This window comes from Loa loa (assembly GCF_000183805.2).
Source record: "Loa loa unplaced genomic scaffold supercont3.533, whole genome shotgun sequence".
NCBI lineage: Eukaryota > Metazoa > Nematoda > Chromadorea > Rhabditida > Onchocercidae > Loa > Loa loa.
In genome coordinates, this window is record NW_018108713.1 from 15,943 (window position 1) to 32,318 (window position 16,376).

Here is a 16,376-nt window from a genome sequence, read left to right on the forward strand (position 1 = left end):
ATGTCAAACAGTGGACCGTTCTCTACAGCTGTCGAAGCAAAAAGACTGGTCGAAAATTTGCTATCAGATTTGCGGACGCTTTCGACAGAGGCCAGGAAAAAACATTCACAAGTTAAGGAGGTAGTTACAAATTTGCTACATTGTTATACTACATGTAAGTCACTTTTCCCACTGACTTTATTTCGAACTCGAGTGCTGTAAGATTAATTAAAATATCTAAATATATTCAAGTCCTGAACTTCAGAACCACCTTTCACTTCACAGATCACTAACTTTCGAATTTCCAGTTAACATGCGTTACGGTTTCCGTCATTTTCATGATTGCTAAATCTGCGTTTTCCAGGCTGCTGAATCAGGTCTCGTGAAGATAAAGAATATCAGTGCAGCATCCAATGAGCAAAATCTGCTGACAAACATACGCTTTGCTAGTGCCGAACTGTTACAACCGCTTATTTTAGGTTGTTCAAGTAAAAATGCTCGTCTTGTTCAGGTGTCGTTACAAGCCATTCAAAAGATGGTACAACATCGAGTTATTGAATCCGTACGTTCCTGTTTCATGTGTCTTTTTTTTAGCCCTTTATTAAGCTAAGGATTAATTTAATTTTTTTTCTTTTTTTTCACCTCATTTTGCTGAAACATTCTCTGTTCCGTTTAGTTGTATTGTTGAATATGTATCAAACATTTAGGATCGTTTAACAGTCATTCTTCCTATCGAGCGTTAAAGTTATTGAAGCGTAATTCATCCTTGTTGAAGTTTGCGGAAAAAATAAGCACTTGAAAGGAGTTTTGGAGACTGTACTTGGTTAATGAATATTTATTTCAGGCTTCTGCTCATATTATTGTCAATGAACTTTGGCATTTAATGGAAGCGGAATGCGAAGAATTACGAATTTTGCAAACATTAACACCCCTTGTCAGCACGGAATTACTGGTCACCGGACAGTGGCTTGCAAAGGTGACTTTCATTGTGTTGTTCAGATGCAATATTATTTTGAAAATCTGATTCAAATTATCATTTTATTACGTATTGTTTTTATTCCAGTGCTTAGTAATGTGCTTCCGTTTAAATTTTGCAAAAGATCCAATTGTAATAAACACAGCATCAGCAACTGTACGACAAATGGTAAACTGCGTTTACGAACGGGTTATCCAGGTAGCTTCGTTTCAGATTTTGCTTTTGTTTGCTTATTTAATGTTCTCCCCATCCTGATTAAACCGTCAATGTTTGGAATATTTCTTTTTTACAAGCCAAAAAAAGGTATTTTGGGCACTGAGGAAAATTAGGAAATTTAGAATTGTTTGCTGCCATATTTCCTACCAGTGGTGAGATTTTTTAAAGGAGGATGGTTTGAAAGGTTGCGAAATGCCAAATGTTTATCAAGCTGTACGAGTACATGCGAAAGCTTCACCACCGACATTAAGGCCATGCGCTTCGGATGGTTACATGTTGTTTCACGTAAGCCCAATTTGCTTTCATCTCTTATTTCAGAAACATCGTTGGTGATACGGTGGATATTCGTATCGTTTTGTTTGTATGTTTTTTTGCTTGATTTTTTTCGAGATGTTAGGTGTCTTTGATCACCATGATTATTGCTCCTTTGATCTATCTTCATCGGTGGAAGTAATTTATATATATTTTTTCAGGACCTCTGTTTGCTTATCAACTCTGAGGCTCCAATTTGGTTGGTTGGTATTCAGGAAATGACGCGTACACTAGGTTTAGAATTGTTAGAATCAGTGCTTTCTTCCTATCCATCTGTATTTGTCAAGGTTCTTCACTTATTCCATATTACTCTATGTCGTTAATTGATGAACATAGTATCTTCTTATTTATGGGTCGAACTTTTTAAATGTTTTAAGTAAGTCGAACAGATTTTTGCCTTAATTTTCATAATTTTATGGTATCGCTTTTGTCTTTTTAATAATTGCATTTTTTTTTTTTTTACAGCATCCCGAATTTGCTCAGTTATTGAAAGACCAGGTGTGTCCTTTAATCATCAAACTGTTCGCACCGAATCATAAACAGATACAGGTTCCGTCCCACTTCATATTACCATTATTCTGTTATAATATTTGTTTCGATGATATTGGTTTTATCGGTTCGATTTTGTCCCTAATAAACTGGCTTTTTTTTTTTTATTTTCACTACCGAAATGTATCGTAGGCATACATTTAAATTAATCTGATTCAGATCACATCACAACATCCGTGTTCACCAAGTGCACACTCATCGGTAGATTCTATTTCATCACAAATGCCTTGTTCACCCGAGCGTGTATATTTTCCAATTTCGATGCGACTTTTACGTGTTGTTGTGATTTTGATTACACTTTATTACAACTTATTGGTATGTTTATGTTGTTTTTATGCTTTGATTTAATTGAAAAGAATAATTTGCTAATCTTGAACGACCGTATTTACACTGGGAATGGGAGACAAAGAAATTTCTTATAAGATTACGTAACGGTTTATGTAATATTTGAATTTATTGTGCCTTGGATATGATAGTTTCAGGCGACAGAATGTGAAATTTTCTTGGCGTTGCTTGTAAAGTTTCTGGAATCCGATAAGCTAGGATGGCAGCGTGCTATTGCTCTCGAAGTTTTGTACAGAATTGTTGTTTTGCCTGAACTTTTGATGTATATTTTCATCTCATAAATTGTTTTACTAGTTCGTCAGAATTTGTTACCGATAGTCATGTTAATCCATCTTCGTTGTTGATTTCCATGTTTTATCAATGGTTATTGGTGCTCATCGCCGTGTTTGTCATTTGCGATTAATAGATTTATTTTAGTTGGTTCTGTGAAAATTACGACGCAAGGCCAGGCGCCACGAAAGCGATTAATTCGATCGTATCTGGTTTGGCAGCGTACGTACAACTGTTATTTTTGCGTCCCAATGTGTCAGAAAGCAGTAAGTTTACTGCGTAAGAAAGTTTTTTATGGAGTTCAATAATAATGTATGCTTTCAGGTTTCATAACTGTAGTTAACGGGTAGCGTTAGTGGTGTAATTTTGAAATTTCCATCCTAATACACTTAATATGTAGATGTAAACATGCTTGCTGATTTGTTGTTAATGTTTTGTTGATTTGTGCTTTAAATTGAGAAGTTTGTTCAGAATGTTATTTTAGTTGCTAAGGATGAGGAACAATTCGAGACAAACATTCAGTCAGGCTCTCATCCAGGCTTTCAGTATCGTGGTGTGTGGGTTCCGCTTTGTCAAAATATTACTCCCAAGAAGTCCCTATTGTAATTTTTTGTAGTTGCAATTTTTACAATTAACCAAGCAGGATTGAGTGGATTGAATAGAATGAATTGTTGAATGGCATCTTCTAACGATTCTATCGATACGTGCGCTTACGTTATCGGTGAGGACGTATTTGCGTTGAGTCACGGAATCTTGAAATGCTGGTCTTTGCATGTTTCATTTTGGTTAATTCCATGAGCATTAAAAAGCACTTGACATATAAATACCAAACTTCCTTGGACTTTACTGTTTTTCAGGTTAGATTCCCTGGAAAAACATGAAGCACTGAATTTACCTAATGGCTATTCATTATCTTTAACTTATTATTGTATCAGTAGCTGCTGCCAATCAGTTTTCGAAGCTATTGAATTTCTGCATTCACGGAAAGAAAAAGAAGGTTGCAATGAATATAAGGATTTATCAGTCTAATTAAATATATTGAGAAGTTTGTCAATTTGATGAGTAAAATCCTTTTTCATTCTTTTGAGAGTAACCAGCATTTGCAGATGTAGCACGAGAGCTGTATCAATCAACTTATACAAGCCTTTTTGTTGCAATTTCACTTTTCCTTGATGCAAGGTATGATTTTATGTGCTTCAAACAAACAATGATGAGTTGGATATGGTATCTCTGAACCTTGTTTTTATCGAGACATTTAAATATTTTTGAAGTAGTTTGAGAATCTCTTTATAGAGTCGTTTACTACTTCGTTTTTTTTTTCGTATCGTTCAAGGTTTTTTACACCATTGATTCTAGTATCGACGAATCAATAACAGAGCAACTCTTGAAATGCTTCGTCACGATGACGCTTTTATCCTGTCGTCTAGGTCATACAGCTGGCCGTGATGCCGCGTATTTTGCTCTATGTAAAGCTGCGTTACCACCAAAATATTTAGTGCGAATAGCAAGTGCTTCCGGTGGCTTAATTCCCATACCAGGATCTTTAATTTCAGCTAATTCTCACTTTGACAAAGATATTTTGTCTGGTATGTTATTAAAAATTTTCCAGTTACTAATAACTGCTGGACTATCTGAACATATTTTACATTATAGGTAGGCGTTGCAGTATGCGATACGGTCGAGTATCAGTTTTTCTGTAAATTTTCTTGTCTTTAATTTGTGCATAAATTTGTGTTTGTAAAAAATTATATATTCCTTTCTTATTATTATTTTTATGTTTTGGTTAGTGTATGTACATAGTGCCTCTGTTACAGCAGTGGTCGTTGAAATATTGTAAATTTCCTTATTTCAAGGTTCCAAAGTGGAAAAGGTTGAAAATGATTCATTGTCAAATCAGCCGTGTCAAATCATAGCTGTTAATACTATTTGTCCAACTCCTTCACTTCCTTTAAACTTTTACAGTGGAACTGTCATGGTACGTCCCTTTCTTTCAGATCTGGACTGACTACTTCAATCTTCGTAGTTTTTCTGGGAAATTTCTACAATTAAGATTTCGTTTTAAATATATTTAGTGCAATTCGATGGCTGTCGTAGTAAATTTTATGCTTTTTAGTTAACTGCCAAAAATGTGCAAGTGGCACGTATACTGATAAGCTCCGCTGAAGCTAACGGTCAAGATTTGGGTGATTGCTGGCATCTTGTACTAGCTTCAATGCAACATTTAGTCTGGATTTTGGGAATGACCCCAAGTATGCAAGGCGGGTTTCGATCTGATGGTATGTAATGTTATTGTGAATTGACAACAATAATTTATTGAACCTTGGTTGTGCGTATGAAAAATCATCGTCATTATGGCTGATCTTCGTAAATAAAGATTTGGGAAGGACTGTAGCTACGCTTACTGCTAACGTACAGGCGTGGGTGTATCCCAGTCTGCACAATGATTTCTTTTTTTTTTAAGTGAGATAAGCGTGCGCGAATTGGCTCCATATGGAAGATAGAGACAGTCATTTAAAATTCTTAGTAATTCTGAACAATTCATTCATGCCTTATTCAGAAGCAGTATGCTCGCTAAATGAAAATACTCCACATTCTTTATATATTAATAGAATTACAGGCGAAGCCGTTGATGGAACCTCACTAGTAACCAGTTCGCACTCCAATACTAACGTTTTGACAACAGCTGCGATGGCTGATGTTCCCGTCGTAGTATGTTTATTTAATCATTTTCATATTTAGATAGAGCTATTGATAACTTATTTTAAGAACTAGTGTATTTATGAATACAATAAGTTTTTTTTTCTTGAGATTTATCAAATTTTAGGCAGCTATGTTAAATAAATTGTTTGATTCAACGGCGAGGCTTGACGATGTTGCATTACATCATGTGATCGCCGCATTATGTAAACTTTCTTCCGAAGCAATGACCGTAAGCTTTGAATTTTGAAATTTTACTCTGTTCAGAATTCGAAGTATTTACGAATGTAATAAAAGGATTTTTAGGTTTCACAGAATGGTTCTCGTGAGCCTTCTTTTTTTCCTGTCGCAAAGCTGCAACAGACAGGGATGGCAAACCTTGCACGCCTAGAAGTATTTTGGAGGCCTGTAACGGCTCATCTTATTGAGGTTTCATATCACTTGACGCTGTATTTAAATTCTCCTAATATTTATCCAACTATGTCACACAGCAGAGTAAGTGGAAATACATTTAGAAAGCACTTGTATTGTTGAAGGTATCAGGACATCCTTATGTAAAGTTGCGAGAGTGGGGTGCACAGGCGTTAACAGTATTGGTGAAAAGTGCTTTAAAAGTCAAGACTGCAATTGCTGAATCGGTTTGTTATTTTTTATTACTAATCCACAGTTACAGTCCTAGTTTCTAAATCTTTTTGTAAACTTTATCTTTCGTAATATTTTCATGTTCTTGATAATTTGAACTTAAATTCCTCAACATGATGTATGGTCACAGGAATCAGACAATGTTGATTAGCGAAAGGAGTAAAACTTCAAGATAAGTGAAAATGAACTTCTTCAGATTGTTCGGTAGTCCTGGTTTGTTAGTAGTTTTCTGGAATCGTTTGAATTATTGGTGCTTTTTTAATATTCGCATTTCATTTCATGCCATCCTTTTGCAGAAGCGTCAGCAGTTGATACTGTCGCCTTTATCGTTAATGTCCGAAAATGAATATATAGATGTACGCCGAAAGCAAATCGAATGCCTTCTAAATGTGTTGCAGTCAGCCGGACAGCAGTTAACCTCCGATCAGTGGCCAACCGTAATTGAAATTGTTCATGTTGTTGTGGCTGGGAAATTAAGGTTGCATTTTACTGCATTATGTCACGGCTAGATATTATCGTTGGACTTCGGTTTACTATTTACCATTGAACTGTTTAGTTCAACCTAGTTATTACTAGCGGGTAACAATTTTGACTGGAATTGTTGGGCAGTGCTCTGTGATCTTACTTGCTCAAACATTTTTGTAGAAACATATAGAACTGATAATATTTCTTTAGAAACAATAAGAATTCATTACTAAAGAAAATTAAAAATCTTCAAGATTTTTTCGAAATTTTAGTTACGATGAAGTACTGGTAAAACAAAGTTATGAGGCGGTGGCTTTGATGATTACAGATTTTCTCGAAATATTACCTTTTCATTGTATACAGCTGCTTGTTGAAACTGATGCAAAATATGGTTCCCAACAGTGTGAATTAAATATATCTCTTTCAGCTTTGGGGCAGTTGGTGAGTGTTGTACGATAATCATTTGAATAATTTAAAAGAGGAAGTATGTAAAGATAGCTGCAAACAAGAATCTTGAAAATTTAAATGTGTGTGTGATTTTCAGATCTTGGCAGCTGTTTTCCATATTTGAAACAATTTCTTCATTTCAGTGGACAATTTCTGATTTTGTATACCGGAAAAATCCAAAACTTTCGCAGAAAGAAAGTGAAACAATTTGGCTTGTGCTATACAATTGCTTATCCGAGTTGTGCGTTGATGTTAGACCACCAGTTCGTAAAAGTGCTTGTCAGACGTTGTTGCAAACAATTGCTGCTCATGGTTTAGCGCTGAAATCAGCTACATGGAAGCATATGATCTGGAAGGTACTGAAATGTTAACCCTTATTCATTTTGGGTCTTATAAGGGTACGGCACATGATTTTTATTATATGAATCTTAATATCGACTTCTCAATTTTAGATTTTTAATGTCTAGTTGTATCCATAGAATTGGTAATAAAAGAAATTTTGGAATTTCAGATACTTTTCCCAATGTTGGACAAAGTACGAGCTCTAACACTTAACGCTTCAACAACGCGAACGGATAGTTCACCTTTGGGTGCTTCAAACATACTTATACATCATTCGAGAGATACCGAATCAAAACAATGGGCCGAAACGTCAGTTCAAACCCTCAGTGGTGTTGTTAAAATTTTCAATGCCCAACGAACACTTTTGCTTGCACTTGGTTGGTTCACGTTTTTTTTTAGTCGTTTCAGACAACTGATTTTATAATTTGAATCGCACTATGGATCTAGTATGGAAGCAAAGATTATGCACTTGAATAGAAATTAGCGATCGCTGATGCATTTCAGATGACTTTCCGACAATCTGGGCTACTCTTCTCCATTATATCGAGTACTTGGCCGCATCTGATAATAGTGAAATGACGTTGGCTGCACTTAAAAGCTTCCAGGTTTGTATTCATGAAGGCAAAACTTTTCTTGCATTTCTTGGAGAGATGCCGAATCGAAACAAAACTCCGAAACATTGCTTCATGCTCCCAGTGATGTTCCCAAAAATTTTTGGTTCTAGCGAGTATTTTTGCCTTATTGTTTCAGAGTTCACTATAACTTTTCACATAAGTATGAGAAATGTTTGCAGGAATTGTTGTTGGGTAGAATAGCGTCACAAGGCTATGAAATGGGTAAGAGAGAAAGGTTTGCCAAGTAAGTTCTATTTCTTGATTCGGTTTTATGGTTAACAGTAGCAGTTTAATGATTGTTCCAGATTTGCTTTTTCTAGATTCTAGATTCTATAACAAATATTAGAACGAATAATAGAGTTTTTCTGCACTTGAATCTTCGAAGGAGCAACTTCACATTGATATAGTGTCCCTACATTGATATGTCTATACATTCCTTCTATATGTAACTGTATGTTATAGCTGTGCCTATGGAAATTGTGTTGTTGGTGATGAACCGCCTGTTTTGCCGGAGCACCTATGGATTACCTCTTGGAAGGTATGTTTCATGCTTGCGTTGAAGCCATTACACTTTGTAATGAAGGCATCTCAATGTAGTTTGACTGGAACTTATAAATTTATAACGACCATTCGTCTTACCGTTTGTTTGTTTATTGATTTTCATCATTTCGCAGTTCTTGCAAAATTGTGAAATTAAAATCAGCTTGATTTAATACCGATTGTTTAAGAGCTGGTTGGTTATGTCACGTACGTTAGTTTTGACCAAACCTTTCAAAATTGATTTATCGTCGAAAACTACGATGCCTTTATCCGAGAGGTAAAATTTGTTTCAGTGTTCAAGATCTCGGAGCTATCGTTAGTGGGAAGGTGGGATTAGGAGTTAGTATATGAGTTTTTCAGATAATTTTGTTGGCCCAAAAAGTATTTTTGTTCTCAAAGCATTACCTTACCAAGTTAATCCTCTTTTTATTAATCATTGCCGATTAGATACCTCGTGCTCTCGTAATTTGCATACTGAATAACTTTGAAAAAATTTTTTCTGGTAGACTTTCATATTTTGTAAAAATTATATATTAAAATTTTAGGAGTGGAGGGAACTTTATTCCTGGACAGATGCATCTCATCACTTTGCTTCACATATTCATTCCTTTATTTGAAAGAGTTCGAAAGAAAATTCCGTGTGATGATTTGAAATATGATGAAGTGCCGATTATTTTAAAGGTAATATGACAATTTGTAATAAATATTCTGGATAAATTATGTATTACTGACTTTTCCAGGGTATTGTCAGTGTGCCACTAACTGCAGAACAAGTCCCATTTATATTGTCGAATGCAAGTGACATTAATCCAACTCTAGAAGCTGTTCTCAATTGTGTTCGAATTATATATCAGGTTTGCAAAACAGTTAGTCTCTACTGCTGGGATTCAGATTTGTAATTTTTAATCGAAAAAGCTATTTGACAGACGTTCTTGCAGGACATGTTAGAGACAGGTTCATCGCTACGCCCAGCTTTGCCTGATCTCATCCATTTGATGCTTGATTTCACAACTTTTGCTATCCATCCACCGGTCATCGGATATGAGCCAAACAAAGCTGAAAATGTTCATTTTACTTATTTTTTGCTGAAAATGTTCATTTTACTTATTTCTTTGAAATTATAGTACATATTTTATCTTATTCCAGTATCGATTTTACATGAAGCTTGTTTATTGGCTCATTTAAATCCATTCTGTTTTCAAATCAGTGGTGCCAATTGTCTCTTAATGAGAAATAATGTGGTATGAGATTCTAGGCATTATTTCAATTCTGGTTTCTTGTAGTACATGTAAAATTTTCTCACCATTGCTTACATACAATAAAAAGTAATCGTCCGTCACTTTACATTTCTAGAAAGGAGTACAAAATATAGTATTTTTTGCGGAATTATCATTACGAACAATGGTGGAATTCTATGCAGGTACCGCGCATTTCCAGGAAATTATTCAGTCTACTGTATTTGTTGATATTGTTAAGGTGCAGTTCTTTTTTGATCTACAGCAGTGTTCGGATATTCAGTTCAGTGCATTTACAGTATAGGAAGTTGGTTTGAACCAGAGGTTTTCAGCACTTTCGTCCAAATTATTGTCTGAGTGTACTGGTATTTAACAACACCGTTTATTTTTTCGTTAATCAGTTTCATTTCCTCGAACTATTCATACTTCACAGTTGTACTGGATATTATTTTTTTTCACTCTCATTTCTTGTCATCTTCTTGTTCCATCAGCTAACATGTATTAATTGCCCAAAAGTTTCTTTTTTTTTCTTCAGTGCTTAGCGCAACCGATGGAATTGAAATACCAGTGTCCCTCTCAAAGTACATGGAAAGCGGCAGCATCAGCATTTGTCACCGTTTTACGATTAGGCCTTCCTATTGCCAGGCAGCAGTGTGAGTTTTCCACTTGCTGGAATGTATAAAATATTTATTGTTTATCAAAGCTGGGTCAAAACGTAGTTGTAGAAGGGCACTGGATAACCTCTATTCATTTGCTCGGGAAAAGTGCTCAGATTTTGGGAGCGTTTTGGGATTAAGCAAATGAGTTGCAAGTTGTGATAAACTTTTATTGCTAATCGATACCTGAAAGTAATTTTCAGCTCGTTATTTTCACGCCATTTGGCCGGTGATCGCTGATACATTGGATCGTTTTCTGTTCAATAACAGGTAAGTTGGAACTTATACTTTAGGTCTCCAAGTAGCAGTGTTTTTCGCATTTTTATATGTAGGGCTTAAATATTCTTCAACAACAACACGAAACATACTTGAAAATTTAGCATGGTTAATTTTATCATCTGTGAAATTTTGATCGTCCCATACTTTCCAGTCGTCCTTCATGTCCGTTAAATGCTGATGAGCGGAAAAGACATGAATTTATCGATTGCCAGTTGATAGAACTGATCAGATCTGAGGTAAAAATTCAGACTTCATTTGCTGAACTACTTTTTCCTGTTTAGAAACAAGTGTTTTTTCTAAAAACAGCACACCATACGGTTTAGCAAAAGAAAGAAAGTTCAGATTTCTTCCAGTTTAGATCCAGTTCTTCTTTATTTGTAGAAGAAATGTTTACTTCAGATATTGCCCTACGCAAGTGTATTGCCAGCGGATTTTATCCAGAAAATAATCGATATACTTAATCGTGGTTCTATAAGCACTGTGGATTCATCTGATGTCTTCGGTACCGTTTTATTCTGGGTTTGAAATTACACAGGGCTACAATATATAATGTTGCTGTGTAAAAATTTTTTCAAATTTATGTTTGTGGGATTATAAGCTCATAGCTCATATTTCTTAATTTTAGTCTTTCCCAAATAGCACTTATTGGTAAAATTTTCTTGTAGCTTTAGACACATACGCACAACGAGCGGAGTTATCCAAAGTATGCTTTGAAGCGCTGTTATCAATGAGTCAGAATGAAGAACAACCAGATATTGTGCGAAGTACGGCACCAGCACATTTTCTTGGTGGTATGAATTACATTGGTAATTAAGATTCGGAATTTTCGATGAAGCCATTCATAATAAATATGTAATGATGTTCATTTTAGGCTGCATTCCATGATATAATTCATACTTTGTTCATTTCATTCTAAACAAAGTTTCGTAGGTAAAAAGTGACTGAACTGTTATTTTAATTTATTAATATCGTTTAAAAAGTTGATTAGTTAGAAATTTTTTATACTTTTTTTTTTTTAAGTAAGCGGTTGCTGACGATATCAAGGGAGCAAGTGAAAGTGAAAAAAGAAGACAGTGTATTGCATCATCAAGTTTAGGTACTTCCGCTATCTCGTCATTGCTGGCCAGGTGCAAAGAAGTAATTGTTTATCTGACCATTTCCTCACAGCTATAGATATGTTATTTATTGTTTTGTCATATTTTGCACATACCGTTTTATGCTTCGCGTAGTACATTTCTGAATGAATCAAATTTTTTTCTTGTAGGTAATGTTATCGTTCGTACGTGATCAGCTAAACGCTGGACAATTGCGCCTTTCTCAAGAAAGAACTGTTGAAATGACGTCTGTGTTGCATGCCGTGAATACACTTATCGAAGGGCTTGTACGTCATGCTGACAATTTCAATTTAGAATTCTATACGGAACTCGTTAATCTCTATCCAACTCTTGTAGACTGTGTTTCAAGTGCGAAAGCTGATCCTCAGGTTTGTAGCTTTAATACATAGTACTGTCTACTTTTCATAACTGTTAGATCGTGATAGTCACCTACCAGTTATACTGTTTGTAGTATGTACGTCCTGATTTTATTGACCATATTGTGGTTGCAACATGTTTTCGTTTCATTCATAACTACCGGAAGATAAATGTTGTCGTGTTTTAACGCTGCAACGCTAAATTACATAATACTTTGGAATTTGCTAAAATATTCTTTCTGTTTGCAACCTCAGTTTTGCTGATGATTTTTATGTTCTTTTGGTGACTTTTATTGAGAATTTAGAGATTACTGCAGAAGATTGCAAAAAATAGTTTCAGGTCGAACAAGCATTGATTACTGCTCTTAAATCTTATCAAGTGTTGTTGCTGCTGAATGTTCATAAGTTCGATAAAGAAAGGCATTAACTAATTTTTATTTGAAAGTAAAAGAGACATGCGAAAAAATCGTCACATTACATCACGACACTCATTGGTGTGTCATGGTGTAAAATTTTCTGATACGGGTTAGCAAGTTTGGTTATGTTAATTCGTGTTTAAATACACGTGCATGCTTTGTTCCGTTTTTTTTTCTGTAACTTATAATACTTCAAGTGCAACCAAAAGCACTAGTTTGTCAATTATGACAAACACGGAATGTGATCAGAAATACACAACTTCGATACTATTTCTCGGTTTCATTCTAGAATTTCCATTCTTCATTGATTACCGACCATGTAATTTCTATGTCATTACTATACTTGTTTATTTTTCATTTGTGATATATATCATTAAAACTAAATTTATTTCTTTAGATAGATATTCATTCTTTTTATTCCTCGAAAATAAATAAATTGTGGAGGCTTAAAGAATAATATTTGAATATCACTCATTTATTTTACGTACATTTTTTAATGCATAATAGAAAGCTTCCTTTTATTTCCTTTCTGTACTTATTCTGTGCCTGTGATACTTGCTCTTGCTTTTATGTTCTCTTTTGTCATGGTTTATTCGTGTTAGTCTGCTGAGAGGCAAAAGTAACTTTTCGATTTTTATGAAATTTTATACTGTTCATTCTCCTTCTTAAGTTCTGACCTAAACACTTGAAAATGATGGACTGGGGTATTTGGGTTAGATCTTAAAAGAGTTATATATGCATATGTATATATATATATATATATATATATATATGAAAGCACAACTTTGGTAAAATTATCCATTACTTAGTATGTGTGTCAATCATCTCAAGTTTTTGAGATGATTATGTTGTATCATTTAACTGGAGAAGTTCCATAGAAACTGAAGCGATAGATTAGTAGTAATTATCCATTACCTGGTATGTCCATCAAGTTTTTGGAATGGACGGTACTGGGTTTTGCTAGTATCTGGAAATAAGTAATTTGAGCAGCGGATGAGTTTGAATAAGTTGCTAGACATATCGGTATCAATTAGTAAGGACGATTGATTTATTGATAATTCGCTGTATGCATTAAATTACTTCGTCTGCAGCACGATGCAGTAATGGCTGCAGGAATTAGATATTGGACAAAAAATATTTAGGTGAAAATCTTTTATTTAATTTTCTCCAGAGTTGTATTCTTATCAGTATTAAGGAACTATACAACTTATATCTGATTTCACTTATCTCTTTTTGCATGTATATCCTATTGTGCGTAATTTAACCTAAAATTTTTATTATTTTTATGTGCTGTTGTGCATAATTTATTATTTTTGTAAGGTTACTTGTGATTATATATATCTATATATATATATATGCTTTTTCTCTCCGCATTCCATAACAAATAACTGTTAACTTTGTCTTTGTTTCTTAGAATGTGAAACGAATAATTTAAATTTGGGCCAAAAATAGGGTTATTTGAAGACGACTGATAGCTTGCTCAATTATGTGTGATGAGATGAACAAGATTTTGTTTCTTCTTCTGGAGAAGAAAGAGTAGAGTTGAGGTTGATAGGGTCGGTTCTTTTTTTTTAAATTTGATAGTATGGGTCGGTTTCGTTGAAATTGTTGAAAATTATGAAACATAAATGGTAAGTGATAAATCCATCTCGGCTGCTTTGTCACCCGTAATCAATCGATAAATCAAAAAATATTTGAGGCAGGCAGACATTATTTAAACATTAAGAACAAAAATAAGCAGAAATTTTGCAGTAAAAGAGATCAAAGGATTATTATAGCTGGTCAAGTAGCGTTACATTCAAAGGTTGAGAAATTTTGCAAATATTTATGATGTTTCATTATTATGCTAACGATTAAAATCAATAGGATTATGAAGCGAAAGAGATAGCAAAGAATGACAGAATTAAAAGGATTTGATCAAGTAATCATTCATTTATAAAATTTGAAACAATTTTAACTTTAACTATTGTAAATTTTACTCCTACAGTTCATATTTTATTGATTTAATTGGTAATAGTTATGTTTAAGTTCATAGATTAAAGGGTAACAGATAAACTTCTTGTAACGATGATTTATTACAGCAATTCTGTAATCTTTTGTTATTTTCCTTCAACTTTGCATTTATCTGATTTATTTTAAACGAGGTACCAAATGGAATATAACGTAAATAACTGAAGGAAATAAGGAAAAAAAGAATCGGTATCAGTGAAATAACAGAATAGGAATACAATTTTGATATTCTGGAAGGGATGACAGATGTGGAAAATGAGAACACAACAACAACAATAACAACAACAACAACAGCAGCAAGAACAACAAGACAACAACAAAACAACAATAAAGGGAAAAAGTTTCCAACTCCCTAAAGTTTTAAAGCTGTGCTGAAAAAGCTTCGTAACAAAAATTTCCACGTTATCTATCAAAATTTACTTCTAACTAAAAGTATTTTTTTTTTCCTATGACAGACAATATGTTTGAATATATCGCAATATTGTATATATTTAGTAATTTCAAAAAAATTGTTAAATTTTAAGGACCAATAATATCATTAGTTATAAAAATCGCATCAATAAAACGCATTACAAAAGTATTGCAAAAATATTACACAATATTAGTGGTTTTTCAATTTGTATAATTAGAAAATTCTAATTATCGTATTCCACGTAGAGGAAAAGATGATGCTTCCGAACTTACTGATCCATGCGGAATAAAACTAACATTCCGTGAATTTGATAATAAAGAACTGTCGAAACTAACACTCAAATAACATCTGAAAAAAAAAGTAAAAGCAAAAAAAAATTTTTTTTTTTCAACAATATAATATTATCAAATTAAAATTGCAATAATTTGTTTGTTAAAATTTCAAACAATTATATGATATTGATAAAATTAATAAATTTTAATTAAAATACCTTGATAGATTTGGATGTTCATTAAGAAGTGAATCATTTTCGCTGGAAATTGACGTACATGAATCACCCACATCAATATCATCATCTTTAACAATAACATAATATGCAGTAAGCAATGCACCATTATTTGCCATAATTGTGGTCATTGAAAGGAATGGTTGAAGATGAGCAAATATAAGTGATACATGTGATACTGAAATTAAATTTAAATTCAAAACTTTGATGTTGAAAAATTAAATTTATGAAAAGTAATTTGAATTATTTTTAGTAGAATAAATGATTAAAATTCAATAAACATTCTTCGCAATTGAAGTTTTTCACTTGTTTTTTTTATTTTTATTATTAATATTACAAATTTACTTAATTTTTATATTTTCTTTTCATCCAAAATTCAACATTTTAAGCAAAATTTTGTTGCCGAACGTATTAATTTTGTCATATCCGTGTTATCACTTTTTTTTTTTTTTTTTCTTCTTATCATCTTATCCTTATTACATACATTCTTCATTCATAATCGCAAGATGTAATATAAAGTTGTTTTTTTTTAAAAATAAATGAATAAGGTTAAAATTAAATTGATTAAATTTCTTTTTAAATCTGAAATTAAAATCATTTTTTTAGTTTTTTCTTTTTTTTTTTAAAAAGAAATGGGAATTTCATGAGATAATTTCTAACGCTATTGGAAATGATCAGATTTTTTTTTCTTTAAATTGTAATCGAACTTCTTTGGGATTAATTTTAGCATCATATATGTCCAGAAAATAAGTTTAAATTTACTTTTTAACAACTAAAAAGAAGATTTCTTCAGTTGATTATAACCAAAAAAATGAGATAACGAAGATGGATAGATGTTGCTTTCGAATTTTTCTAATTTTTTTTTTTATTTTTTAAAAATTCAACTTTCCTTCCTTTTTTTTTTCCCTACAGCAGAATAATCGGCCTAAATTTTATAACAAAATACATTCATACTATTAATTTAGAACTCACGAATAAGATTTGAGTTAAATTGATTG

The 16,376-nt window shown here is 33.2% G+C and overlaps 2 protein-coding genes across 2 annotated transcripts; one reads left to right on the forward strand and one right to left on the reverse strand.

The window, feature by feature from the left end:
• On the forward strand, nucleotides 1–12,462 carry LOAG_06662 (hypothetical protein; the record flags this gene model as incomplete). The annotated part of the gene is made up of 40 exons (XM_020447203.1): nucleotides 1–120; nucleotides 344–541; nucleotides 824–955; nucleotides 1,043–1,153; nucleotides 1,340–1,456; nucleotides 1,645–1,770; nucleotides 1,949–2,032; nucleotides 2,192–2,347; nucleotides 2,515–2,639; nucleotides 2,795–2,913; nucleotides 3,132–3,249; nucleotides 3,505–3,644; nucleotides 3,754–3,826; nucleotides 4,004–4,233; nucleotides 4,501–4,622; nucleotides 4,761–4,923; nucleotides 5,265–5,356; nucleotides 5,472–5,576; nucleotides 5,651–5,773; nucleotides 5,881–5,982; nucleotides 6,283–6,464; nucleotides 6,724–6,892; nucleotides 7,042–7,254; nucleotides 7,410–7,617; nucleotides 7,745–7,845; nucleotides 8,034–8,098; nucleotides 8,317–8,392; nucleotides 8,583–8,671; nucleotides 8,940–9,075; nucleotides 9,135–9,248; nucleotides 9,333–9,458; nucleotides 9,748–9,870; nucleotides 10,165–10,282; nucleotides 10,489–10,555; nucleotides 10,716–10,800; nucleotides 10,964–11,066; nucleotides 11,230–11,355; nucleotides 11,589–11,701; nucleotides 11,829–12,047; nucleotides 12,376–12,462. 40 exons carry the CDS (start codon nucleotides 1–3, stop codon nucleotides 12,460–12,462), a joined length of 5,076 nt encoding a protein of 1,691 aa, XP_020302543.1.
• A 2,638-nt stretch (nucleotides 12,463–15,100) lies between these two features.
• LOAG_06663 (hypothetical protein) lies at nucleotides 15,101–15,497 on the reverse strand (the record flags this gene model as incomplete). Its single annotated transcript, XM_003142199.1, has 2 exons — nucleotides 15,101–15,221; nucleotides 15,364–15,497. The coding sequence occupies 2 exons, from the start codon at nucleotides 15,495–15,497 to the stop codon at nucleotides 15,101–15,103; spliced, it is 255 nt and encodes an 84-aa protein (XP_003142247.1).
• Between the last annotated feature and the right edge of the window lie 879 nt (nucleotides 15,498–16,376).